At 45.9% G+C, this 27,173-nt stretch overlaps 3 protein-coding genes across 8 annotated transcripts in view; 1 reads left to right on the forward strand and 2 right to left on the reverse strand.

Moving 5' to 3' along the window:
* The window catches only part of KLHDC1 (kelch domain containing 1), a 20,201-nt gene extending 14,198 nt beyond the window's left edge, over nucleotides 1-6,003 (reverse strand). For both annotated transcript variants that reach the window (XM_021536061.4, XM_077783874.2), the window contains exons 1-4: nucleotides 5,755-6,003; nucleotides 2,701-2,771; nucleotides 1,536-1,653; nucleotides 838-956 (exon numbers count right to left, since the gene is read on the reverse strand). In XM_021536061.4, the coding sequence (XP_021391736.1) occupies nucleotides 838-956; nucleotides 1,536-1,653; nucleotides 2,701-2,771; nucleotides 5,755-5,856 (410 nt within the window). In that variant the 5' untranslated portion in view covers nucleotides 5,857-6,003. The remainder of the gene's footprint in view (nucleotides 1-837; nucleotides 957-1,535; nucleotides 1,654-2,700; nucleotides 2,772-5,754) is intronic.
* POLE2 (DNA polymerase epsilon 2, accessory subunit) overlaps nucleotides 5,869-27,173 on the forward strand; it is a 24,655-nt gene continuing 3,350 nt past the window's right edge. For 4 of the 5 annotated variants that reach the window (XR_014955867.1, XM_021536056.3, XM_085581062.1 and 1 more), the window contains exons 1-15: nucleotides 14,930-15,027; nucleotides 17,162-17,262; nucleotides 18,080-18,155; nucleotides 20,141-20,218; nucleotides 20,902-20,995; nucleotides 21,329-21,403; nucleotides 21,670-21,753; nucleotides 22,244-22,300; nucleotides 22,689-22,737; nucleotides 23,644-23,716; nucleotides 24,145-24,317; nucleotides 25,950-26,039; nucleotides 26,218-26,272; nucleotides 26,601-26,660; nucleotides 26,758-26,835. Coding sequence is in view for 4 of the 5 variants with exons in the window: in XM_021536056.3 (XP_021391731.3) it covers nucleotides 14,960-15,027; nucleotides 17,162-17,262; nucleotides 18,080-18,155; nucleotides 20,141-20,218; nucleotides 20,902-20,995; nucleotides 21,329-21,403; nucleotides 21,670-21,753; nucleotides 22,244-22,300; nucleotides 22,689-22,737; nucleotides 23,644-23,716; nucleotides 24,145-24,317; nucleotides 25,950-26,039; nucleotides 26,218-26,272; nucleotides 26,601-26,660; nucleotides 26,758-26,835 (1,211 nt within the window). In the remaining variant the exon portion in view is untranslated. Of the gene's footprint in view, nucleotides 6,083-14,929; nucleotides 15,028-17,161; nucleotides 17,263-18,079; nucleotides 18,156-20,140; nucleotides 20,219-20,901; nucleotides 20,996-21,328; nucleotides 21,404-21,669; nucleotides 21,754-22,243; nucleotides 22,301-22,688; nucleotides 22,738-23,643; nucleotides 23,717-24,144; nucleotides 24,318-25,949; nucleotides 26,040-26,217; nucleotides 26,273-26,600; nucleotides 26,661-26,757; nucleotides 26,836-27,173 lie in introns of those variants that run through there. The other variant, XM_085581064.1, reaches the window with a different exon arrangement.
* LOC110473490 (uncharacterized) lies at nucleotides 9,303-14,161 on the reverse strand. Its single transcript, XM_085581066.1, has 2 exons — nucleotides 14,027-14,161; nucleotides 9,303-11,852 (listed from the first exon to the last, which is right to left on the reverse strand). Exon 2 carries the CDS (start codon nucleotides 11,836-11,838, stop codon nucleotides 10,834-10,836), a length of 1,005 nt encoding a protein of 334 aa, XP_085437192.1. The 5' UTR covers nucleotides 11,839-11,852; nucleotides 14,027-14,161; the 3' UTR covers nucleotides 9,303-10,833.

The raw sequence follows: 27,173 nt of genomic DNA on the forward strand, positions 1-27,173 counted from the left end.
TGATTTTCTCAGCATGCAGGTGACACAATACTTTGAATAAATGCATTTGGTTTTGAATAATCTTGTGTTAACAGCCAGGGAGTTGTTCAAATAGCTGTATTTTCCTATCTCTTGCAGTTACATTAGAATTATCTGGCACCCAGGGGCATCGCACAGCTTATGCAAAACCTCTTTAGATGTGGAGTCCAGACAGAGATAAATAATTTCCATCTGATAATGTGCACTATAAATCACATTCTGACTTGTTTGTAACACATTTAATAATAAATCACTGACAGGGCACCTGCTTGTGATCACTTCTGCCTCATTATCCAGACTTTTTCCAAAATAAACACAAAATCTGGAGTATTTCTGTTTAGCCAAGTCTGTTTTCTAAACACACTTAGTCACTTTTCCAACACAAATGTCCAGGCTGACTCAGTCCTTGCAAGATAATCACTGAAAAGCCTTTGCAACTGCCAGCTGTTAAAATCCTTGGGAACACACTAAATGGATTTATTGCAGGTAAATGTAATGCTTAAAATAATGAATATTGCAGAGAAAGTAATTTTTATACTGTTTTTAATGTGTTAAAATTATATAATAGATGCATGATAGCTTTCTAAAGTGTAAAACATTCCACAACTTGCCATAAATATCCCATCCCTCTCCTAAAGTGGGATTTTATTTATCAGTAGTTCAGCTCACATGTGAGGAAAATCTGGTACAAAGTTGTTACAAAATCCCCCAGCAAGTCAAGCTAAAAATCAGTTTCCTCCATCCCAGCCCTGAGTTCTCTTCACTTTTTAACACTTCCTCTCTGCAATTAACACAAATTAAACATTTTCAATGTGCTACCTGTTTTTGTACACCCAGCAGGAAAGTTTGTCACGAGGTGTGGGAGGTTGACCTTTAAAATTTGTGATTTTTTTCCACCTGTAGGTTCCGGTTTTTGTTCTCAAATTGACATAATACAGCTTGAAAGGAAAGAAAAAATGAATATGTTTTCAGTATAAAGCACAAATCACCACCAGAAAAAAACAACCCACCACTCCCAGAAGCCTGGAAGTTAAAAGAGGAACTGGCAGTGAGTTTACAATGGTAAATACACAAAAAAAACAAGGTTAAAGTGGGAGAAGTGGCAGAAAGTTGGCTCCAATTCACTGATTTTCTAGTCAGGAGTCAACTCTGACTTTATTTAATTAAACGATAAAACAACTGATTTCATTTATTTTGTTAATTCAGTTTTCAGTTATAAGGAAAGCTGGTAGCAATATTTTAACTTTAATTATGACCTGATTATTTAAAAAGCAGTGAATTGTTATCAAAGAGCAAAAAGAAAAGTGATATTCAGAGATTAATCTCACTTAAGGTTGTCAAAATATTTAAAAAAAACCAATTGGGAAAGCACTAACATAAATATAGAAAGTTTTTAAAAATAAAGCTTTTCTCAAATTTCTCTTTAATTCAAATACAAATATACCAGATAAACAGCAAGGTCAGTATTTGTATTTATGAAAATACAATATTAATAGGGAAAAAAAAGATTACAATACCCGATTGCTGTATCCTTTATCATCAAATCCCCCAAAAATGTACAGCTTCCCATTGATGCTGGCCCCACAGCTGCCTGACATGGAAGTGGGTAACTCCCCTTCCATCAGGTGCATTGTCCTGAAATTAAAAAAAAGAAATACATGAAGCCCCTTCCAATCTGCCAAAATGTAACAATCCCAAAGAGATTTATTCAGACTTTTTAGATTTAAAAGGTAAAAATACAGCCTGGGCCATAACTAGGATTTGGAACTGCAGGTGAAGTTGGGTTCCTGTGGTGGAAGAGAACTTCCAGGTGGATATCGTGTTTATAAAGTATCTTGATTTTTCTGGAGGAGAAATCCACATTAGGAGAGCTTTAGTAGAGCTGAAATATTAATTACTCAAATCTGGAAATAGCTGCACATGTGGAACTGTGCTGAGAGGTCAGGCAGGCCAGGAACAGATCCTGGTTAAATATAACCTGGAAAAATTCTGTTCACCCAGATCACTTTCCTGATCTCTGGGAGCACAAACTGCTGGACTGGGACAGCAGGGGAAAAAAGGGAATGTGAGGGGGCTTTGGGGGAAAGAAATGGGGGAAAAAGGGGCAAGAGAATGGGGGGAAAGGGAAAAAAGAGCAGAAGAGGAGAGGGAGAGGAGAGCGAGAGGAGAGGGAGAGGAAAAAAGGCTGGAAAAAACTAAGTGGAAGGAAAAAGGGCAAGTTCTGAGTTATTTTTGGGAGGAAAAAAAGAAAGTGGAAGGAAAGAGAAAAAGGGGAAGTTCTGAGTTATTTGAGTTATTTCTGAGTTGCAATGTACATGGAATTAATACTAAAAATAATAAATCCATAACTGTAACTGGATAAAGAGCCTAAGTAGCCAGTGTTTAACTGTTTTAACATAAAAGTTAATGTAAAAGAACTAAGCCAAAATAAACTGCCAAGTAAATGCAGCTGTGTTAACAGAGCCTGGAGCCAACCATTTCCACCATTCCCCTGCACACAATAATTAGACTTCAGCAGGGATTGTGTTTCCTGGAGTTAATTTAACAGCACAGGTCTGTCCTTCAGTGTTGACATTAAACACCTGCTGTTTAATATGACCAATGTCCCTGAAGGCTTTTCCCTGCAGATCAGTGACAAAAATCAGCTTCAGGTAATGACTGAATAGAAATGGTGCCACTCACCACAGCCCACTGTCCATGTCATAGATCCAGAGCTCATCGCTGGGCAGATAAACTTCATTTTCTTCAATGGACTGAAAGGGGAACATAAAAATGTTCAGTCAGTTCTGCTTTTTGTGTTTGCACATGAAATGCCAAGCCATGTTATGCAGCAACACTGAATGATCTCAAGGAAATCAGAAGTCACACCCTAGTGTTACTGCTCTGATCAGAAAATGGATTTATTTTAAAAATAAACAACTCATTCCTCCTCAGGACCTCTCAATAAAGGCACAGATTGAGCAAGTTCACATTTTGCTAGAAAAGATGTGTAACAACACCAACCAGATCCAAAGCTCCTGAATTAAAACTCATTTAGATACTTTTTATCAGGAGCTGTTTCCATTGGCATAGTGAAAAAATAAAAACTAGAATATAAAAAGGGGACTGAAAACACAAAAAGTTACTAGCAGCAGTAACTTGCAAGACCAAGGTGTCACACATAAAGGAGAAAATTAATTCTTCTGTGGAAAAAAAGATTTATGAAGATTCCTGAATAGAGGTCATTAAGAAAGATAAATAATTTGGGAAATAATGATGAGGAAACACAACAAACAGGAGAGGAAGCCCAAAACAATGCAGTACTTGTGGTGAGTAACAACTACAGCATTAATTACTGCCTTGGCACCAGAATGAAATTAGTCTGGCAGTGAGTAAGCAGCCAGAGTCAGTAAACAAATAAAAACAGGCTCAAAATTAAACGAATGTGAAGAAGTGAAACACAAAACTAAAATGTAACTAGTGACAATTCAGTTACTGATATTGATGACTTCCCTTCAAATGATGTTTTATTATGAATTTCTCCCTGTGAAAGGTGCCAAGCAGGCAGGTACATCCTATTTTTGGTAGATTTATTCTGCCAGGTACCTCTGCTCTGCTGTTACACGCTCCTGGTAGCTTCTGCAAGGAGCACAAGTTGACTCCATTTAATCTGGAGATGTCAGAGGTCGAGCACCTGCTCCAGAACCAGCTCTGAGCAAACACACTGGTGCCAAAAATAAAGTTTGCTGGGCAGAAGTCCAGCAGCAACATGTGAAAAATGATTTATCTGTGTAAAGGGCTGCTTATAGAGCAACAATTTTCATCATATTTTCAACAGATAAATATGTAAAACTACTAAGAACACCTGCATAGTTTATCTGCTAAACTTCATATACGTGGTCTTGAATGTGCCACAAACCCACAACTTTTTATTAGAAAACCTTTAAAAATATTGTGCTCGTTAGCTCAACCTCAGTTTTAAAGACCAGAGCATAAAAACTACTAAAGATTTCCAGTGATTTAGGGGGTATTTAGTTGTACAGAGTATTATGGAGTTTAAATCCAGGAGCTTCCCACTAGAGTTCTTTGCTTGAGAATGGAAGGACAAGCTTTGAACACTTCAAAGTTACCTTAGACCACAAAAAATATATATAGAACATGAAATATCTTTCTAGAAAGAACAGTTTCCACCTGATGAAGACCAGGAATTACACCAAGCACAGGTATTTTCAATTTTATGGCCAATGTACAGACAGACAAGATAAACAGATAAATATTAAAAAAAAAACAACAGGTAAAAGTACATGGATGTATTTAATGTAGTATCATTCTTAGCTCCCTTCTGGGTTGTATACATGGAGTTAAAAGACACAAGGATTTACTTATGACAGAACCAAAAGTGTTTTTGTAGGAGAAAAAAATAAAAATTGTGGGTGGGTTTCAGCCTGCCATCAGCTTGTTTTTGAGGCAACAGCAGCACTTTCTACGGGAGGAAAACGCGCTGTAAGCATCACGCAACTACTAATAAATAAAAAACACGGGGACGAGGCAGCGAGAACACGAATTACGCCCTGGAAAAACTGAGCCACAAATGACAGAGCCGAGGCTTGAAGGGAGAGGCGCGGAGGAGCGAAGGAAGGGCGCGTTGGAAGGTGCCGGGAGCGAACCGGCTCCGCCAGCCCTTCCCCACACGGGCTCCGCGACGGAGGCGGCTGCGAGCCGGGCAGGAGGAGGGCGCCGACCGCGCAGGGAAGGGGCGGCGGGACAAGGGGATCGGAGCGGCCCCGCCATCCCTTCAGCGCCATCCCCTCTGTGTTCTCTCCTCAGCACCACTGTTGTCCCCTCAGCGCCATGCCCTCAGTGCTTCCCCTCAGCGCCATGCCATCACTGTTGTCCCCTCAGCGCCATGCCCTCAGTGCTTCCCCTCAGCGCCATGCCATCACTGTTGTCCCCTCAGCGCCATGCCCTCAGTGCTTCCCCTCAGCGCCATGCCATCACTGTTGTCCCCTCAGCGCCATGCCTCAGTGCTGTCCCCTTAGTGCTGTCCCCTCAGTGCTTTCCCCTCAGCGCCATGCCATCACTGTTGTCCCCTCAGCGCCATGCCTCAGTGCTGTCCCCTCAGCGCCGTCCCCTCAGTGCTTTCCCCTCAGCGCCATGCCCTCAGTGCTGTCCCCTCAGTGCTTTCCCCTCAGCGTCATGCCATCACTGTTGTCCCCTCAGCGCCATGGCCTCAGTGTTGTCCCCTCAGCGCCGTCCCCTCAGCGCCATGGCCTCAGTGTTGTCCCCTCAGCGCCATGGCCTCAGTGCTGTCCCCTCAGCGCCGTCCCCTCAGCGCCATGGCCTCAGTGCTGTCCCCTCAGCGCCATGGCCTCAGTGCTTCCCCTCAGCGCCATGCCATCACTGTTATCCCCTCAGCGCCATGGCCTCAGTGCTGTCCCCTCAGCGCCATGGCCTCAGTGCTGTCCCCTCAGCGCCATGCCATCACTGTTGTCCCCTCAGCGCCATGCCATCACTGTTGTCCCCTCAGCGCCGTCCCCTCAGCGCCATGGCCTCAGTGTTGTCCCCTCAGCGCCTCCCTCCCGCCGCCATTCGAACGGCGCGCGGCCGCCGCAGCCAATCAGCGCCTGCGCCACAGCCCCGGGCGCCCGCCGAGGGCTGAGGGCCGGCGGGGGAACCCCCCCCCCGCCCCGCTCCCCGCGCCCGGAGCCCGCTCCCGCCGCTCCCGCCGCTCCTTCCCGGCTCCCCCGCCCTCCTTACCACGTATCCTCCCCACACGTAGAGAAAGTTGCCGTCCACCACGGCGCAGTGGCCGCTGCGCTCCTCGGCCACGCAGAACTGATCCGCGGGGTCCGCCGCCATCTTGGTGGGGGGGGAGGAAGAGGAGGAGGAGGAAGAGGAGGGAGGAGGAGGAAGCGGCTCGGCCGCCTCAGGGCTCGCGTCCCGCCGCCGCCTCCTCCGGGTGAAGCTCGGTCGCTCCCCTGGGGTGGACGGGAGGCGAGGAGGGTCCAAAGTGTGGGGCGGCACCCGGCGCGCGTCGGGGCGGGAGCGGACGGGAGCCCCGCGCTGCTCCCGGTGCCGGGCTGAGGTGTGAGGCGGAATAAACCGTGCGGGAGGATGTGAATAATGCGGGAGGATGTGAATAATGGGCGCGAGAGGAGGAAAGAAGCACCGAGAATAGGAGAGCTGAACGCAAACCGCAGGGCGAGAAGGAAAGGAGGAGCTGGGTCCCAAAGCGGGACGGGGTTTAAGGCTCCGGGCAAGGGCATGGAGTGATGGACAAGGGGGAGCGGCTTCAGGCTGCCAGAGGGCAGGGATGGATGGGAGATTGGGAAGGAATTCCTCCCTGTAAGGGTGGGGAGGCCCTGGGATGGAATTCCCGGGGAAGCTGTGGCTGCCCCTGGATCCCTGGCAGTGCCCAAGGCCAGGCTGGACAGGGCTTGGAGCAGCCTGGGACAGCGGAAGGTGTCCCTGCCATGGCAGGGGTGGAGTGGGATAGGCTTTAATGTCCCTTCCAGCCCAAAACCATTCCATGATCCTGTGCATTCTGTGATAGACACGCACAGCAGGACTCCCTGTCTCTCTGAAGGTGAGACAAGCCACGCTCCTGCCAGAAGCAGCAGCTAGGAAATAGTAGCAGATATTAATTAAACAGTTGGACAGTTCCAGTTCTTACTCTATTTTATCAACAACCGAGTCAGTTCCAGCTGAACTGTGTGTCCAGCTGGAATTAATGGAATTCAAAATAAAACAGGTACAGCTCTTCAGAAATAGTAGAGTAGAACGTGGGAGAAATGTGCACTTTAGCATCTTATAAAAGGGCACCAGAAAGTAATTGTCAAGATTTTCTTGTGACAGTAGGACATACACTTCCTGTGGTGGATCTAGGAGGGAAAATGTTAATTATTCACATTGATAAACTGATACTATTAATCACATGTTCTCCTGAATTGGAAGAGACCCACAGGGATCAACCAGTCCAGCTTCTGGCCCTACCCAGACCCCCCAACAATCCCACCTTGGGCATCCCTGGCAGCTCCTGGAGCTCCGGGAGCCTTGGGGCCATGCCCATTCCCTGGGCAGTGCCCAGCACCCTCTGCAGGAAGAACCTTTCCCTGAGATCCAACCCAAACCTCCCCTGACACAGCTCCAGGTATTCTCTCAGTGGTGACACAGAGATCAGCACCTGTCCTGAACTCTTAAAATGAGGCAAGGTACTGCTGGTGCATTGGGATGGTGGTTAAAAAGCAGAAGTCAGCATTTGGAAGAGATAAAAAAGCCATGGGAAGCAGACAAGCTCTATCTATAGATCTCGAGGTCAGGTAGAGCTGCAATGTGCTGTCTCAGGAGATGGGATTTTGCCAGTGGAGCAGTGGCAGACTTGGAAATGAGCTGTTTGTCAGTGTAACAAAACAGTTCCATGGATCCAGGTAGATCCATGCTGACTGATCCGGGAGCACTGGGGTCTCTCCAGTTGCTGTGATGTCCAGCAAAGCCATGTGAGGTGACAGAGACAAAGATCTGGGCATGGTCTGCAGAGCTGCAGATGGCTCAGTGAAACACAAGGCTGCAGCTCATGCTGGAATACTTTTATATCTCTGGTGGGAGGCTCCAGGCAAGCTAAGAGAGCCCCCAAATCCAGCAGGATGCTGTAGGAGTGTACTTGACATTCCCTGGTTGGTCATAGCTCTAGAGAAAATTATTTTTGGATGAGGGGCACATCCCTTCTCCAAGGTGCACCTTCCTTCATGTGGCGAGACAGGAGATGAATGGCAGGATCAGGTTTTCTTAGAAGGAGAATAAGCAGTAATTTTAGCAAATGATGGTACTTATGTAAGAATTTGGCTTATAATTTGCACCTAGCTGCATGCCTGCGACAAAAAAATGAATCATATTTCCTGCCAAAATAGCTGAGACCTGTCAGATGGCAGCTCTTTGTCTGAAGAGAGTAGCAGCAGCTTCACCCATGAGCTCACTCCCCGATGAGGAGCAATTATAAATTGTGCAGTTGAGAATGGGCTATAGAAAATAGCTGACATTTTCTGTCTTTAAATCCCTGCAGTCTTTAGATCGAACTCTTTCAAGAGTTGCTTTGTGAGCCTTCTGTGGAATCAAGCTGTACTTTGAGAGATGGGGATGAGTGTTTGAATGAAGTATCAGGTGTTTTCCATCTGGAGAGAAGGCAGCTACTCCATAATCCTGGAACTGTAGCTGTACCTGGATTCCTGGGAGTGTCCAAGGCCAGGTTGGATGAGGCTCGGAGCAACCTGGGACAGTGGAAAGTGTCCCTGCCATGGCAGGGGGTGGGATGAGATGAGTTTTAAAGTGTCTTCCCATCCAAATAATTCTGGGATGCTGTGATTATGTAAAAAGAGCCCTGGAGAGCATCCTGTGCTCACAGGACCTGTGCTGACATCACGGTCAGATGTATTTGATGGATGTTTTGTGCCAAGAAAATATGAAGTGAGTGAGATTCTAAAGTACTGGAGATGCAGAGGAACCTGTGCTGGGCCTACAGGGAAAGAGGAGGGAGAAATATTGTGAGCTACAATGCCTGTAAAGGAACTGATACCGTGGATAATTGTGCTGGGTAACTTGTGTCAGTCACAGCAAGTGTTTTATGGAACCAGGGAATTGTTTAGGTAGGAAAAGCCTTCTATGAAGGTGGAGTCTGCCAAGGCTGCCACTCCCCCATGTCCCCATATGCCACACCCACATGGTGTTTAAATCCTTACAAGGATGGGGACTCCACCAGTGCTCTGGAAGCCTATGCCAGGTCTGGACAACCCTTTCCATGGGGAAATTCCTGCTGATTCCACCCTGAGCCTGCCCTGCCCAGCCTGAGGCCGTTCCCTCTCCTCCTGTCCCTGTTCCTGGAGCACAGCCCGACCCCCCGGCTGTCCCCTCCTGGCAGGAGCTGTGAGAGCCACAAGGTCCCCCTGAGCCTCCTTGGCTCCAGGCTCAGCCCCTTCCCAGCTCCTCAGGAACTCTCCATTCCCTTCCCAGCTCCCTCAGGAACTCTCCAGCCCCTTCCCAGCTCCTCAGGAACTCTCCAGCCCCTTCCCAGCTCCTCAGGAACTCTCCAGCCCCTTCCCAGCTCCTCAGGAACTCTCCAGCCCCTTCCCAGCTCCTCAGGAACTCTCCATTCCCTTCCCAGCTCCTCAGGAACTCCCCAGCCCCTTCCCAGCTCCCTCAGGAACTCTCCAATCCCTTCCCGGCTCCCTCAGGGATTCTCCAGCCTCTTCCCAGCTCCCTCACGGATGCTCCAGCCCCTTCCTGTAATAAATTTGACCACACATTTAGATAAATATGATAGAATCAAGGAGTTTTATTAATTACAGCAAGCAAGGCAAAAGCAAAAAACAGTGCTGGGCGACAGGGGAGTCCCTGCTCCACCAACTGCTGCAACCCCAGCAGGTTTCAGTTCATCTTTTATACAGTTCCATTTCCTGCTGACGTGTCTCTCAGGCCGTGCTCTGCGCCTGTGCCTTTCTGCTCCCGGTGGTCCTGTGATAAAGGCTGGGTGGTCTTCCTCATGCTTGAGCTCCTGGAACTTAAGGCTTGTTGAGCAATTACACATTCAGCAAGATCATGTTTGCATATGAGTTTCATCTTGATCTTAGAGCCTTAGTTTTTTGTTTTTAACCCTTTAATGAACAAAACATACCTCAATCTATCACCATCCCCCCTTTGCCTCTTGTTCATTTTTGTTCATTAAATCTTCGCAACTCCTGTCTGGCCAATTTCAATGCCTCTACAGTTTCATCTTCTGGTATTTGTTCATATTTGGCTCCAATAAGCGTAAGGTGTGCAGCTTCTGAGCGTCCCTTTACTATTGCCACCAATTTATTAAATATACAAGGCCCAAACGTCAAGCCAAGAGTTAGTAAAATTAATGGTCCAGCCACGGTAGACAGTAAGGTAGTTAACCAAGGGGAGTGATTGAACCAAGTCTTATACCAACTTTGTTGTGCCTACCTTTCCCTTTTTCTTTGTTCTAGTCGTTTTCTCAATTCTGCCATTGTATCTATCACTACCCTGGTATGGTCTGCATAAGCACAACATTCCTCTTTAAGAGCTACACATAACCCACCTTGTTGTAAAAACAGTAAGTCTAATCCTCTTCAGTTTTGCAAGACTACTTCTGAAAGAGATCTTACTGATTTCACTAAACCATCAATGGCTTGTTCTATTTTGCTGAGATCTTCATTTACCGAAATCCTTAATGCCTTAAATTCCTTCTGTTGGTTAACTAAGGAAGCTAGCCCTGTTCCTGCTCCTATTCCCCCTACTGTAAGGAGAGTTGCTATGGTTAGGGCGGTAAGAGACTCTCTTTTTTCCAAGTAGTGTTCTGATGTTGTGTGTTGTTTGTAAATGTATTCATTTGTATGGTAAGTAATTTGGGGTATAATAGATACTTGAATACAATAGTCATGGGTGTGGTTAAACAGTTTTAGTGAAAGGCACGGGGTGATCCCTATACTTTTACATACCCACCTGGTGTTGGCAGCTGGTAATAACCAGTCAGCCGGTGGTTTTCCCGTTCTTATTACTGACATGATTGTCCCACAAAGATGTTCCTTATGCTTTGGTGTATTTCCCATGCATCTCCCTTTTCCTGGTACTTGAGAGAGAGTTAATCCCTGGAGCACTTCCTTTTTCTGTTTCCAGAGGCATTGTGCCCGGTTAGTTCCATTAATTCTTCTGGCTTTTGCTGTTACCCCAATGCCTTAATAGAATGGAGGTCTAATATTATAGCATAACCAGCATTCCTTAGTTAATTCTGGGTTTGTCTTGTTTAAGATCCCATAACTAGCTTGCATAACTTTCCATAGAGCACTATATTCTAACCCCGTTTTGAGTATAGTTTGGTTTTTCTTTTCCCTGCGGAGTAATTGTAGTATTGTCAATCTCATTAGTAACATTCCATTGATTTCTCAATTCCTCATTTGGTTCTCCTACTTCTGGGTTGGGTCCCACCAGTTCTGGATCAGGGGGTACTCGTTCTTTCCTGATAAGGATATGTCCACCACTATCTACCCGAGGTCCGGGTTCCCATATCCTTACCCCCCAGGTTTTTCCTAGGAACCATCCTGGTTCTGCAGGTTGTGTAACATTAATGTAAATCCAGTGACAGTTTCCTTTTTGACTAATTCCCCCCGCAAAATCACGTATCGGAGGGTTGCACCCATAGGGACCCCATCCCACCCTTAGGTATTTATCTGGTTTTTCAACCTGCCAGTCTGAAGCAATGGTTTCGCAACCCCAATAGCCACAATAATAATGTCCAGGATAGTTACAATAGGCTTTCCCTGGGTTTGAACTAGGGCAGAAGTAGAATCCAGGATCAAATGTTAATTCAACATGTACAATGTCCCTTAGAGAGCATGTAAAGGAAGGGGCTTCAGGTGTAATTATAGTCTGAAGTGTTTTCTGATCTTCCCATCGAATTAAAGTCCATTTAAAGGGTTCGTGCGTATACTGTATTTCCCCTACACCTTCGACACCAGCAACCTCCTTTGCACACAACACACTCAGAAAAAAGAAAATATATTGGGCTAAGTGGTGGTGATTATTGGAGGCGTAGGCTGTTCGGTAATTCTGATTTATTAGTGCCTTTCCCTTGTTCAAATAATTCGGGTGTCGCAGATCACACCAAGGCTTTTTAGTCCCACTCCTGAGGCCATTCCAAGAGCACTGCTCTGATATCCCAATTCGGGGTTTCTTTCCTCCACCATCTTTTACTCCTCTGCCTCGCTCGTCGACTCGGTTGCTTCGAGCCACGAGGGGTACCATCTTCTCAGCAGCAGGGGTATTCTTCGGGAGGTATTTGAGATAGAGCATATTGCTTCCTCTGCCTGTTGATATAGGAGTGCCAGTTATTTTCCTTAATTCCTGGAACATTACACTGGACTTCCTTCAGGTGTCTGCGGCAAATGCTTTCAGTAATTTCGGCTACAAAAGGGACGGGTTGGTTCATATGATAACAATAATAATTTGGTTCAATTCCTTTAGTAAATATTTCCCACCGTTCCTCTGATTCCACCCCTAATTTCCCTTTAGACTTTACACTTTAGAATCCAATCAGTAATCTCACGCTGGAGCTTCCAGCAAGGACTGCAAATTCCTCTGGGTGGAATTCCCCGCCTACAATGAATCCACCACTTTTCCCATCATACTTTTACATATATAGCAAACAAAAGGGCAGCAATTACAGTCAAGGTTCCCACACCTTACCCTAACATCACTATTACCCTAACATCACTATTACAAATCAGTCCTTCTTCTGTGTAATATGGGTTGGGTAAGTACTCAATTCGGTATTTACTCATCAATAGTCCTTTCATTGGATTTTCAGTTTTAAATCTCCAGGAGAACTGGTCACTTGCCACTTGGGTACTGGTTTCTCCACTGGTCCTTTAACTCTGCTGGCATGGGTCCATCCTTTCTCGGCTGTTCATACTGCAGTTTCTGTAGTGAGCAATACAAGATAAGGACCTTCCCATTGAGGGGTTAGTGATGTCTCTTTCCATGTTTTTATTAATACCCAATCTCCTGGTTGTATTTGATGTATTCTTATTTCCAGTGGAGGTCTCTGAGCTATCAATCCCTTTTTCCATAGCTCATTTCTGTATTTCATTAAATTAACAATATAGGTGTTCATGTTTTTGTACCTTAGATTTGGATGGTCTTGGGGCTCTTCTAGATTATAAGGCATCCCTATAGCATTTCAAAAGGGGAAATTCCCATGTCGGATCTCGGTTGGGTTCTTATGTTCAAAAGTGCTAATGGTAAACACCTTACCCATGACAGTTTAGTTTCTATTATGAGCTTCGTCAATTGTTTCTTTATTTCCCCATTCATTCTTTCAACTATTCCCGAGCTTTTAGGGTGCCATGGGGTATGGTAGTCCCATTTTATCCCTATTGTTGCCATTACTTCCTTGATAATTCTGGACACAAAATGGGGCCATTTGCTTGTGGACCTTGGATATGTTGTGCATCCCAAATTCGCATTCCCGCATTTCTGATCATATTCTTTTCCTCAGCAGTAAAGAAGATGTTCATGATCGACTGTAACTCATCCCAAGTGTATATGTTAGGACCCAGAAATTGATCTAATCTCTCTGCAACCCCTAGAGGATCTTCCAACAAATTCCCCATCTCCTTCTTAAAATCTCGTACATCTCCCGAGCTGAGTGGAACCGAAATAAACCCAATACCTGGTTGTGCCCCTCCCATGGGCATTTCCCTCAATGGGTACAGGTTATGCTGTCTAGCTCTGCTCCTTGTCATCGGTCCCTCATGCTTTGAGGATTTGGGATTTTCATCCTCCTCTTCCGAGGACATATCTGGGGGTGGGGGAGCATTTGGGTCTGGCGGGGGTACGTACAGGGGTGGAACTAGCGGGATTTCTTCCTTCTTTTTATCCTTTCTTCTTGCCCCGGAGTTATCCACGGGCGATTTTTTCTTTCAAGGGGTATAAAAACACTCTACTGCCAGGACTTTCTACCCATATTTTTGCATATTCACTCTCCTCCTGACTGAAAGGGGTTTTGGTGTTTACCCACATGTTCGGGTCCTGCTTCATCCAATCTTCTGAGGACCCAAATATGGGCCAATAAACATTGCGTGATATTTGTTTCCTCCCCACACTTCTACACAGTAATGAATCATTTTTGCCTTATCTTTATCTCCAGTGCCAGGGCAATGTCTCCAGTTGTGTATCATAAACCCCAATGGGCTGTCCCCAGGAACTGGGGGAAGTTTTACAGGTACAGAGGGCTTGCTCTTCCCCTGCCCCATCTTCTAGAGTGCCTTCAATCGTTCCACGCAAAAACTCGCTTCCCCTGGTCAGTGGCTGTCGTGGTTTGACACGGAAAGAGCAATGAGAACCGCACTACTGAGGGTCCGCACTGTTATAAATGAGATATACACATAACAGCGCTCACTTGGGGAGTCCGAGCTGCCAGCCCCCCTCTCATACACCACACTCGTCACACTCCAGGATCCCGACCCCTTTTAATACTCACGCTTCCTGCGTCTTCGTCCGGACCTTTGTGCACAAAATCTATAGGGTCGACCGGTCTCCTTTTGCTTTAATGCCTTGAATTTAGGTTCGTCGGTGGGAGCGAGGCAGGGACCGATCACCAAGGCCACCAGTGCTGGGGCGCCTCCTCGGTAATCGTGCCCTACTGTACCAATCCCATCCGAGTCACGGCACCAAATTGTGATAAATCTGACCACACATTTGGATAAATATGATCGAATCAAGTTATTTTATTAATTACAGCAAGCAAGGCAAAAGCAAAAAACAGCCCTGGGCGCAACTGCCGCAACCCCAGCAGGTTTCAGTTCATCTTTTATACAGTTCCGTTTCCTGCTTACGTGTCTCAAGCTGTGCTCTGCGCCTGTGCCTTTCGCTTGGCAGTGGTCCTGTGATAAAGGCTGGGCGGTGTATTCTGCTCCCGGTGGTCCTGTGATAAAGGCTGGGCGGTGTATTCTGCTCCCGGTGGTCCTGTGATAAAGGCTGGGCGGTGTATTCTGCTCCCGGTGGTCCTGTGATAAAGGCTGGGTGGTCTTCCTCATGCTTGAGTTCCTGGATCTTAAGGCTTTTTGAGCAATTAGACATTCAGCAAGAGCATGTTTGCATATGAGTTTCATCTTGATCTTAGAGCCTTAGTTTTCTGTTTTTAACCCTTTAATGGACAAAACATTCCTCAATCTATCACACTTCCCAGCTCCATTCCCTGCCCTGGACACGCTCCAGCCCCTCCATGTCTCCTGTCAGGAGGGGCCCGGAGCCGCCCTCAGGACCGGCGGTGCCCCGTAGAGCCAGCCCAGGGCACGATCGCTGCCCCGGGCCGGTCCCGCAGGGGCCGAGCGGGGCCGAGCCGGGCTCCTCCCGCGGCGGGGCCGGCCCGGCCTGAGGGGGCGGCCCGGGCGCGTTTGGCGCCATCGCCGCCATGGAGCCCGAGCGGCTGCGGCGCCGCCTCAGCTCCGCGTTCCGCCTGCGGGGGCTCGTCCTGCGCCCGTGAGTAGCGCCGGGCCCGGCCCCGCTCCGGCCCCGGCCCCGCTCCGGACCCGGCCCCGCTCCGGACCGGCCCCGGGCGGGCCTCGGGCCCGGGCAGCGCCGGGGCGCGGTGGGGCCGGGCCGCTCCGCATCCCCCGCGCCGCCGCCTCGGGATGTGGGGCTGCCTTTCTCACCTCTTCCTTGCCCCGCATCCAGCTCTGGAGGCTCCTCCAGAGCCATCCCGCCTGTCCTGCTGATGCAGGCCGCCGCCTCGGGATGTGGGGCTGCCTTTCCCACCTCTTCTTCCTTGCCCCGCATCCAGCTCTGGAGGCTCCTCCAGAGCCATCCGCCTGTCCTGCTGATGCAGGCCGCTTTTACCCATCCCTCTCATGGCCCTGGGTGCCACCAAAAGCTGCCCGTGGTCTCCCCTTGTAGCCCTCCCTGATGTTGGTGCCGGGTGTTTGGTTGAGTTTTTTTGTCTGCCCCGGACCCTGACAGCTCTGGGATCTGAGTTCCACTTGCCAGTCTTGTGCTCAGCATTCTTTGCTAGAGGAAGGGATGGCATTTCCAAAGACAGGAAGGGTGTATTTCTAAATATAATGGGATGTATTATTTAGAGATGCTAAGGTCAATTAAAAGGGATTCCTGCTTGCAGTGGAAGGTGTCATGATTTATAAGAGACTGGGTTTCCCATCGCTCTTACTTTCCCTTTCTTTCTCGTGTGTATTAATATCCATTAAATGATCTTTCTGTTGTGGTTGGAATGTGATTCTTTAGGATACTTTCATTAGAGAGCAGCACAAGTCCAGAACTCCTGACACCACAGTTCCATGAGCTGAGACGTTTTGAAGGTCAGGCTGATCACCAAAATGCCACTTTGGTTGGCTAACAGATGACATTAATAAGAAAATTTTTATATTTAATGCAAGACTCTTGTCTAAGGCTGAGGGGAAAACCAGATTTCTAAATCTTGTGTTATTGAGAATGAAAATAACTTCTATTTCAAATATATTGATAAACTGGAGCAGGTCCTGTGGGAGCTGTTGAGGTCCCGGGCTGGAGGCCAGGAAGAGCTGGAAGCTGCTCTGGTGACATCCCAGCTTCAGGGCTACACACGGATTTGGAGTCCAAAATGAGAGATGTGGAGCTGCTGGAGCGAGTCCAGAGAGGCCATGGAGCTGCTCCCAGGGTTGGAGCCCCTCTGGAGCCGGGCTGGGAGAGCTGGGAATGTTCCCCTGGAGAGGAGAAGCTCCAGGGAGAGCTCAGAGCCCCTGGCAGGGCCTGAAGAGGCTCCAGGAGAGCTGGAGAGGGACTGGGGACAAGGGATGGAGGGACAGGACACAGAGAATGGCTCCCACTGCCAGAGGGCAGGGATGGGTGGGAGATTGGGAAGGAATTCCCAGAGAATTCCCAGATACTGGGGTGGAATTCCCAGATTTGCTGTGGCTGTCCCAGCATCCCTGGAAGTGTCCCAGGCCAGGTTGGACACTGGGGCTTGGAGCAGCCTGGGACAGTGGAAGGTGTCCCTGTTGTAGGCAGGGAGTTGGAATGGGATGAGCTTTGAGGTCCCTTCCCAGCCAAACCATTCTGGAATTCTGTGATTAGAGGGTCAGAGAACGTGGCATGGAGAGGATGTGAAGGATTTGGGTTTATTTAGCCTCAAGAAGGGAAGATTCCTGAGGACTTAATCCCAGTCTTCCTAAAAGTGAGAAGTGTTCTCAAGGATGCACAGTGACAGGGCAAGAGACATTTAATTCTTCATTGTAATAGTAATTAAACTTTGAAATTGATGGAGTAGGGAAGTGCTGGAATCTCCCTCAGTGGAAGTTCTCAAGGCTTGGCTCCACAGGGCCCAGGAAAGCATAACCCAAGTCCTGCTTCCAGGAGAAGGTTGGACCACAGGGTCTTCAGAATTCCCTTCCAACATGGAATTTTTTAAGTGAAGCTGAGGTTCTCCACATCTTTTCCCTGATATTTTCAATCTCAGTGATTTTTTTCTTTGACTTTAAACCCACGTGCTGTTATGCAGAACTAATTATTTCTGCTTTTTAACCACAAGCCACGTGGTGATGATGCGCACACCTGCCAAAATCAGCACAGTTTGTGTCAACTATGGAATATTAATTGCTTTTTGTGCTTTCTCCTCTGGGATTAGGGATGCCCTGAAGTATCTCACTGAAGCTTTCCAGTCCACCAGGGAGGGAGAACTTGACGATATAATTGAAAATGTCATCGATGCAGTTGAAAAACAGCCTTGTAAGTAAACAATTTCTTTTTCTTGAGCCGGTTTTCCTGGCATTTCTGATGTGATCAAGGCAGTTACAGCAGAGCCACTGAGGTGTCACTGCAGTGTAAAGGGTTGATTGAGATAAATGTATTTTTTGGCCTTTTATTTTGTCAGCAGAAGACATTTGTGCCAAGTAAACAGTTGACAGTGCAGAATATCCTGACTTTTCCAAGAGTAGTAGCATTTTTCAGTGACAGTCATTAAGAGTTTGTCTGGACATCTTTGTACCTGAAACTGTAATTTTAAATATAAAAAGTGGAGACAGACTATTTACACATGGAGGGACAGGACACAGGGAATGGCTTCCCACTGCCAAAGGGCAGGGTTAGATGGAATGTTTTGAAGGAATATTTTAAGGAATATTTTGATGGAATATTTTGAAGGAATTCTTACCTGTTAGGGTGGGGAGGCCTTCAAACTAATTTCAATTAAATGAAAACAACAATGCGCCCATCTCCAGAATTGTGTTGGAATACTTAAGGCAGCAATCCTTGTGATAATGTTCTGGAACCAAACACATTTGTGATATATTTGGCAGCTCTGCATAAACTGTAATTGTCTTGTTCTCCATGTTTGGGGAATTCAGGGTGGGCACAGGGTATTTTTTTCCCTAGGAATTTGTCCTTTTGGTGGCAATATTAAGTGAGCCATCTGTGTGTCATTACAGAAAACATGAATTATTTGTGTGTATTCCATTAAGGGGACTCAGCCATTTAATGTAGTGAAATATTGGGCACCCGCTTCCTTCCCTGCTGCAGGTTTTATCCTTGGGATTTTTCTTTGCAGTGTCATCCAACATGATTGAGCAGCCCTTGGTGGAAGCAGCTGTCCAGGAATGCAGCCGGGCCCCGGATGAGGCCATGTAGGGTGACATTATTAAATTTTATGGGAACTTCTGGGAGCTGCTGTCATTTCCTTGTTCCTCCTGGGGAAAGGAATGCCAGGCCTTGTCTGCAGTCATTGCTCTGTGCTTTTGCCTTCCTGCTGCTGCCTTTGCACCAGTGATGCCTCAGGTTTTGGCTTTCGTATTTTTTTACATTCTGTGCTGCTTTAGTGTGCAGTTCTGAGCTTCACATGAGGGGATGCTGAGCTCTGTGCACAGAGCAGGGAGACAAAACAATTCCTGCTCCAGGTGGGCACCAAGGACAAATGATCCAAATCTCAGCCCCAAGAGCACAAACAGGGTGGGCTGGAGAGAGAAAAACAAGCAGGATGGGACTGCCTGGGCTAAAGCTGGAATAATTGTGACATCTTCAAATCCTGGCTGATGTGCCTTAAAAAAGCCTTTGAGTATTAAAAGCCCCAAAAGTGAAGAAAGGAAAGAGCAGCTCGGTGCTGGAGAAGAGTCACTGCTTTACTCTAGGAATCATTAATAATCAGAAGGAATGAGATACAAAAAACCCCAAACATTTCCAGGTTCAAAAAGCTTTATTAACACACACTGACACGTGCAAGGATGAACTGAGCTTGCAGCAAATGTGGGGGATTTTTTGCAGTTTGTAAAGACCATTTTATCCTAGGGGTGAAATGCTTCAAATGGTTAAAACCAAGTGGTGATTCCCCAGGTTTCAGCTTTTCTATTTTACAGATTCTGTGCTGCTTTAGTGTGTGGGTCTGGGCTCCAGATCAGGGGATGCTGAGCTCTGTGCACAGAGCAGGGACACAAAACAATTCCTGCTCCAGCTGGGCACCAAGGACAAATGATCCAAACCTCAGCCCAGGAGCACAAACAGCGTGGGCTGGAGAGAGAAAAACAAGCAGGGTGGGACTGCCTGGGCTGGAGCTGGAATGGGACAATGAACTCCAAGGTGCCAATGGAGCAGAACTGATCCCAGGGAGAGCCCCGGGAGCGCTCGTGCATTTTGGGACCATTTTGGGTCATTTGGGTGCAGCCCTGGCTGGGCTCTGGTGCTGCCCAAGGTGGATCCATGGAGGAGATCCTTTAATAAATCTCTGCTTTATTCTGTGACTCCATCCAGCCTCTGCTCTGGGTCAGGTTTCACAAGGCATCACCAGGCTGCTCCTTGGAGCGTTTGTTCTCATGGCTGGGCCTCCAGGGGGCCCTGAAGAGAATCTGGAATTCTGGAATTCAGCTGCTGGTGTTGTGTGTTGGGTGTGCTGCAGGTGGAATATTAACCAACACTTCTGGCCATGCTTTATTTGCTTTGCTCTACATGAAAGTTATCTCAAGTTGCTTTTGTTCCTTTCTTTTCTGAAAGCACTTTGGAAAAATTTTCCTCTGGGGTGCCTGCTCCTGCTTTTTTATTTAGTTTTTTGAAGCCCTGATTGATTTCCCTTCTGTGATAGCAAAGTGTGGAGCAATTACTGGAGTTTCTGAGAACTTTGTGATCCTGATGGATGTGTTTGCTTTTGTGTTCCCATCGTGATGCAAAGCATGAAAAGAGATGGTTTGCTGGGCATGTCAATTAGATCCTGTCATCCCACAGCCTCTCAGGATGGAGAAAATTTGAGTTTAACTTTGCTCCTTGCCTTGGAATCTTTATGATGCAGATGGTTTGAGTGTGACTTTTCTTCGTGGCGCTTTTTTATACTTAATGTAGGGTTTTTTTTTGCACCAGAAATGAAGAGAAATCCATATGTACAGATTCTCAGTGCAGAGTCCTGAAGGGAAAAGCTCTACAGATCACAAGGACAAGTCTTTTAAATTATTTAACTACAAGATGCAGGAGAAAGTAGACTAGAAAATAGAAAGAGAAGATGGGGAACAAAACAAATGTCACTTTAGCCAACATATTTGTTAGTTTGTTTCATGCACTTCATGGAATCACAGAATGGTTTTGGCTGGAAGTTGACATTCACTTAATGCTGTAACTGTTCTTATTTCAGAGAAAACGTTTTCAACATTATTGGAGCCTTTGACATTCCACGTTATATTTATAATTCAGAAAGAAAGAAGTTTCTGCCGTAAGTCCCCCATATTTTAAGTTTCAAGCACTTCCTGTTTTAAGAACAAAGCCTCTATTTCTATAGGATAAGTCTGGTTTTAATCTTTCCTTCTTGGGTCTCTTCAGCTGAAGCCTGAGTGAGAAAAGTAATAAATGTTTAAGACCATAAACCAAGTTTATATGCCACCTAATGAATAAAAAAGACAGTAAGGCTAAGGACATACATCACTAAAGGTAGTTTGGGGTTATTTTTTTTCTCACATTGGGCTGTTTAAATTTATTTTTCTTAATAAATTTCATCTCTCAGTTGCCTGTATTTATTTCTTAGTCTGTATCTTGCAGCTCCCTGAAGCCCTGGGGGGGTTTCTAAGGAGTGCTCCAAATGGTAAAAAAGAAAAATTAGGAGCAGCTGGTGAGAAACTGGAGGAATAATGCTTTTGTTCACAACTGCTTAAAGGCATAACTGCTTTTTTAGAAATGGATTTCTGCGGAGATCTCTTTGGGTGGAAGGATAAATCTCAAGGCCTGTGAGTTAGAGGGGAATGAAATGGATGCAGAAATGCAGAAACACAGGATCCTGAGCTGGAATCTACCTAAATCATGGTGCAGCTTTTTCAGCCTCACAAACCTTTTAGATCAAGAAATCATTTTTATGTGGGGAGTATCCCTTTTCTAAGTGGTGATTGTGTTGTTTCCTTGCAGCCTGTCCATGACTGACCTGCCTAGGCCGAGTTTATTTGGGACTGCCAGGGACAAGGCAGAGCTGTTCCGGGAGCGCTACTCCATCCTCCAGCAGGTCAGGAGTCCACAGGGATGGATCCCACTTCTCCTTCCAAAAATACATCATGCTCTGTGCCTCATAAACTCTCTGCCTCCCAGCTTGTCACAAATAACTTCTTTTAGCAGCCTTACGGATGCTTTCATGACACTTGGTTTAGGCTTAGTTTTATTATCCATCATCTGTTTCTTGGAAGTAAATTCTTGTCAAAAGGACTGAATTATTAAAAGTTGCTGGATGAAGGAGAGTAAGAACTTTCTGAAGTGTTTTGCATAGTGCTTGAAACAAAGTGGCTTTTTGGCAGTGCTCATTTATTTTTAAACTGAATCACTTCAATTCTGGTTTGTGCAGAGGACTCACAGACATGAGCTCTTCACTCCTTCACCAGTTGATGCTCATCCTGATGATGGCAAGAGCAAATTCCAGGTAAAAAAATGGAGTTCTTTCCAGTTTTAATCCAGATAATCACAGCAGTTCTTTGTGCTAGCAGCCACTATTGGGAATCTTCTCCTAAGCCACATTGAGAAATAAGGCTCTGATTTTGGTAATGAGCCTGTATCCTCTGGCTCATCTGTGTTCATGTACAGCCATGGCCTGTGGGGCTTTGTCTTGCTTGGGAAAAAGCAAGCAAGAGAGTTTGAGTTTGGAGAATTTGATTTGATTCTGATTGGATTCTTTGCCTTTGATCCCAGCTAAAGACAGTTGAAACTCTCTTGGGCAATCCAGCTAAAGTGGAAGAAGTGATTGTGCTTGGGATGATCACTCAGCTCAAGGAGGTGAGTTCCTTTTTGTTGTGGAGTCTCTGATCACTGCTCCTTCAGTGCTATAATACATTAAAAATGAGAAAACTGAAATATCTCACACCTGACTCATTCTAAGAGACTTCCCCACAAGCATTCAGTGCCAATGTGTGTGGAAAATGTCTTTCTTTATCTTCCCACTATAAAATTTTTATGTCAGAAGCAGTTAGGATTTTTTGGCATGTCCCTCTCAAGAGAGAGGCTGGAGCTTCCAGTGGCTGAGCTTGGACTTGCCAATGTCCTGGACTGTGGTTTTAGGGAGGGGAGCACCAGCAATCCCAACTGCAGCAGCTCCCAGGGAAGCTGCTGAGATACATTTACTATAAATGACATTATTTTCAGTTCTTGCCAGCTTAAAACATTAAACCCAGCCAAATAATTTCTAAATGCTGACTGATAGATGCTTCTGATTGAAGCATTTGTGTGTTTGGTATATTTTGCTTTATTAATGAATCCTGTTTTGTAGGGGAAATTTTTCCTAGAAGACCCCACAGGAGTGGTCCAGCTAGACCTTAGTAAAGCAATATCCTTTTGCTGTGATGGAAGAGCTGGAGGAATTTCCTGTAGACCTGCAGGATTTTAAATTGAACAGTAAATCAATGCTGACCATTAAAACTACATATTGAGAGCTGCAGCTCTGTCTTTCTCCTTTGTTTTCAATTCCTTGGCTGCTGCAGCTCCTGTCTTTCCCTTGGACATGGCCACTTTCCCTCCCCATGGAAGCAGAGCCTGTTCCCATTCCTGGGATTTCTCTGGACTTACCTGCTCAGATACCAGGGAATTTCCAGTTTATTCAGGCAGCCTGTGAACTTTCAGTGCTGTCCAAATCTATTACACCAGCTGGAAAGCAAATTTTGGTTCAAAATCCTACTTTGAATCTGAGAAAAATACATTCCTTAACCTTCCTGCACCAGTTCCACAGTGGATTATACACTGAGTCCTCCTTTGTTCTGGCAGAAGGTAAAGCAGACTGGGTTTATTTTTTGGTTTGTAATAAATTATTCTGTTCAAGCTGTAGCTGCCAGATGTGACTGAGCAGAGAAGTCTCATTTTGGTGACCATCAGTGAGTCTGGGACTGAGATTTTTGGCCTTCAGCTTTTGCTGGGACCTCGTGGACTCTGGAGGCATAGAGAGGGAATTTGGGGGTCTTGGGGCATGTGAGGGTCTGGAGCAGCTTTGAGGATTGGCCCCAGCATGCTTGGAGAAGTTATGGCTGGATTAGAAAGACAGCCTGGAATAACCAAAGGAGTGATTTAATGATCTGAAAATGCTGCTCTGTGCTGGCAAAGCTTTTTAATGAGGCTTCTCATTAGGATGATGTAAGAGCTTGCAGTTTTGGAGCCTTGTTTTAGCAAAAAAAAAAGGGCTATTTCTGTATGTGGAATGTTCCTCTGTGCAAGATCCATGGTCTCAGTCTGTTTCCTGGTGTGTTTTATGCTTGTAAGAAAAAGCTGGGAACAGAAATGAGAGTGTGGATAAATAAATATCATCCTGTTCCTTCTGTTCTCAACAGTGGGGTTTGAGACAAGGAGCACTCGCATGGGGACCCTTCCAGGACAGGGCCAGCAAAATCATTCCTGTTCCCCTGCATTCCCCCTCAGTGGCTTGAGGGGGTTGTTCACGTGGCTGTGCAGCAAATCCATTCACAGAAGTGGCTGAGGTTTAAAAAAAAAGTTGTTTTCTTGCTCAGCCCTTTTCCCACCCAGATGCTTGGGTGCTCTGGTTCTGTGGAGCTGCCACAAGAGAGGGATTGATGGAGGCTGGGGCTGGCAGTGCAGCACGGCTGCCAGCTCTCTGACTAATGTCTGGGACATGATGCTGGTAGAAAAACTGAAGGGTTATTTTGCTCTTCCAAAACCTCCTAGGGTGGTATGAAGATGAAGTTTTTCATGTGAACGCTTTTGGATTTCCGCCCACTGAGCCTTCTGCTACCACGAGGTACAAAAGTGACTTTTGGCAGCCTCACTCCATGTTTTCCTATGGGTTTCTAAGTAAGATCATTGTTGTTTTGTAATTTCTCTGACATTCAAGTATGTTATTCTTCCTCCTCCCCAAATGCTTTAAAATAAATATCATTTTAAGGAAGCAATTCTGGGACTTACAGGCACTGTAGTGTTGGCAGAAAAACCCTTCCAAAGGCCTGTGGGTTCTGCATACTAATGGAAATTGGGATGTAAACCCTTCTCAAATGCAAAGCCAGGTAACTGTTCCATGGGAATAATAAATTCCTTGTTGCTGAGAGAATGGATCCCTGGGACAGTGGAAGGTGTCCCTGCCCATGGTAGGGGCTGGAATAGGATGAGCTTGAAGGTCCCTTTGAACCCAAACCATTCTGGGATCATAACTGGAACATTTTAATGATGCAGAGCCTTCTATGGGAATATAAACTTCTTTGGAGGGCCTTCCTCATCCTCAGTAAAGGCTTCTGCAAAGCTGAAGCAGCTGGAGGAAGAGAATGAAGATGCCATGTTTGTGTTTGTGTCTGATGTGTGGCTGGACCAAGCAGAGGTGCTGGAAAAACTTCACATGATGTTTTCGGGTAGGTGAGAATTGCTTTCACTCTAAACCTTGTTTGCATGATTTCTTCTATAAATTTTTAGTACAAACAGTGTTTTGACCAGTAGCCATTTTCTGGGCTGTGATAAGAAAGTTTCCCTGGCTCCTGAACGTTCTTCCTGGGCTTAGCTTAAAGACTAATTCCTTAGTTCAGAGAGATGAACATTGCTACCCACTGCCAGATGGGATATTGGGAAGGAATTCCTGGCAAAGCAACAGAAACTGGAATTGCCTGAGCAGTTTGAGGATCTGATGATGATGATGATTCATCATCAGATCTGATCATCATCAGGGGAGGGGCTGGGATGGAATTCCCAGAGCAGCTGTGGCTGCCCCTGGATCCCTGGCAGTGCCCAAGGCCAGGCTGGACATTGGGGCTTGGAGCAGCCTGGGACAGTGGAAGGTGTCCCTGCCATGGCAGGGAGGTGGAATGGGATGAGCTTTAAGGTCCCTTCCAACCCAGCTCATTCCAGGATTCTGGGATCAGCAATGTGGCCAGCACTGGGAAAAACAAGCATTTATGAATTGCTCCTTTGTATTGCAGCAGTTTGGGAACAGCTTGTCCCTCCTGCCTCAGGCAGAATGGAAGTGTGAGAGAGTGCCTGGTTTAAAAACAGCCAGAATTCAGGGTGGGAAATTGCTCCTCACCAAAAGGGAACTGGACAGAAATGAGCAGAGTCATGCAGAAGCTACAAAACCAGTTCAGTGTCTGGGTCAGAGCTGGCAAATCCTGTGGGCAAGCTGGGCTTGACCCAGGCTTGCAGGTGCTGAGGGCAGAAAGGGACCTTGGCCAGTGAGGTTTGTGTGCTGAGCTCACCTGGCAGAGATGCAGACCTTGCATTTGCTATTTTGAGACTTTAATAGGCAAGTGATAACCTTCTTAATTATAAACTAAATGAGCAGCTGTGGGGGAGAGCAAGGAAAAATATTGATGAGCCATTTCTCTGGGATAAGCAATTCTGTTCTATTTACCAGCCCCTTTGAAAACCAGTGAAGTAAATCCAAGTGTGATTCTGTGTGTCAGGAAAATGGAGAGTAACTGGGATGTGAGATGAATGCCTGAGTAGCTGTTTCTATTTTTATTTCAGGGATGGGAATCAGGTTTCTTTTTTCCCCCCCTTTGCTTTGAAGCAGTTAATGGGTGAGGTTGTGAGCGCTCATCAGATCCTCAAACTGCTCAGGCAATTCCAGTTATTGTTGCTTTATAATGCCAAAGGGGGAATTGGATGTTGGGAGAGCCCTTAAATTGGAATGATCAGGGAGGTTAATAGCAATTCAGTGCTGCTTGCTTGCTGCTTTCCTCTTGAAGGCAATAATACATTTTAAAATGGCATTATTTATGATAATTGCACTTGGTATAATTCTCTGACTGGATCTGGAGTTGGATGCACACAAACACTGCTGGAACTCAGCCTGTAAATGCCAGAGGGCTCCCTCAAAGTGACATTTGTACATTGCCATCACCTTTTTGAGCTAAAAACAGCCTGGCTGAAGAAAATCAGTCAGGTGTATTAATAGCAGCAGAGCTTGAAGGGCTGTTTCAGTTCCTGCTTTTCCTGGAGTGGCCTGAGTGCTGGAGTCAATGGATACCCTCACAGATCCTCTCTTTCCCCAGGTTATTCCTCTGCACCTCCCACCTGCTTTTTCTTCTGTGGAAATTTTTCATCTGCACCATATGGCAAAAATCAAATCCAGTCCCTGAAAGGTAGGAAGGGCTTTGTAAACAGCCAGACATGTGCACTGAATTAAAATAATGATGGCAAACAGATGAAGAGAGCAGAAAATAAACCTTTTTTTTAAAGTGCACTGCAGCAGAGGGGGGATTCACCCAAGGTGTGTTCATTTCTAACCAGGGGTTGTGTCCTGTTTTTCCCTCACTCCAGGTTCTTTGAAGGCTCTGGCAGATATTATATGTGAATATCCCAGCATCCATAAAAGGTACAGAGCAAGGGGAGATCTGTTTATTTTGTGAAGCCTTTAATTACTTGAAGAAGCTGAGGGTTACCCTGTTTTCTCTGTCTTGTGAGCCAGCTGTGATCTGATAAAAAGCTGGTTTTGTAACAGGCCTGCAGGTTTGTTTGGGAGCAGGGTGAGTTTGATTTTATCTAAAATAGCTTGGCATGGAAACTGCTAATGAGGGAGCCAAGATCTCTCCCTGGGATACTTTCCTGGCTCCTGCTCTCTGAATTCAGAACATCAGACCCAGTTTTAAAGATCAGTTTATATAAACGAGATTTGTTAAACTTCTTTTTTTTTTTTTTTGCAGTAGTCGATTTGTGTTTGTCCCTGGTCCCGAAGATCCTGGGCCTGGTTCTATTTTACCAAGGTCAGTTTGCTTCACTTCCTCACATCTTGGAATTTCGAGTGAAATTTGAGTTAAAGATGGTAAGAGTCTTTGTTGAGATCTCTGCTATTTATTTTAGACCCCCCCTGGCTGAAAATATCACTCAGGAATTCAGACAGCTGGTGCCATTTTCAGTTTTCACCACAAATCCCTGCAGGTAACCATGCAACTGCTAATTTTTTAAAATATTTTTTAAAAACGAAATTATGTGCAAATATAATTTTCAAAGCCTACAGATTTTGGGGAAAAATTGCCTTAAAATTTTCAGATTAATAGAATTCTTCACTTGCATGAATTGTGAAAAGTTTTAAATACAGCAAGACTTAAAAAATCAGTGAAGAAAGGAAGTAGTGCTAAAAAAACATGATATTGAATATAAGAATCCTGCTCAAAAGCATCGTAAGGGAAAGTATTATTTTCATTCAATTGTCTGTATTAGAGGGAGATCAACTTTCTAATGAATCTTCTTTATTTTTAGGTTAACCTTAATTAATT

This window comes from Lonchura striata, chromosome 5, assembly GCF_050655825.1.
Source record: "Lonchura striata isolate lonStrDom1 chromosome 5, ASM5065582v1, whole genome shotgun sequence".
Taxonomy (NCBI): Eukaryota; Metazoa; Chordata; class Aves; order Passeriformes; family Estrildidae; genus Lonchura; species Lonchura striata.

Bases quoted from the DNA above. Each gene is read 5' to 3' on its own strand.
- LOC110473490 (XM_085581066.1), bottom strand. From the start codon at position 11,838: ATGCTCTATCTCAAATACCTCCCGAAGAATACCCCTGCTGCTGAGAAG.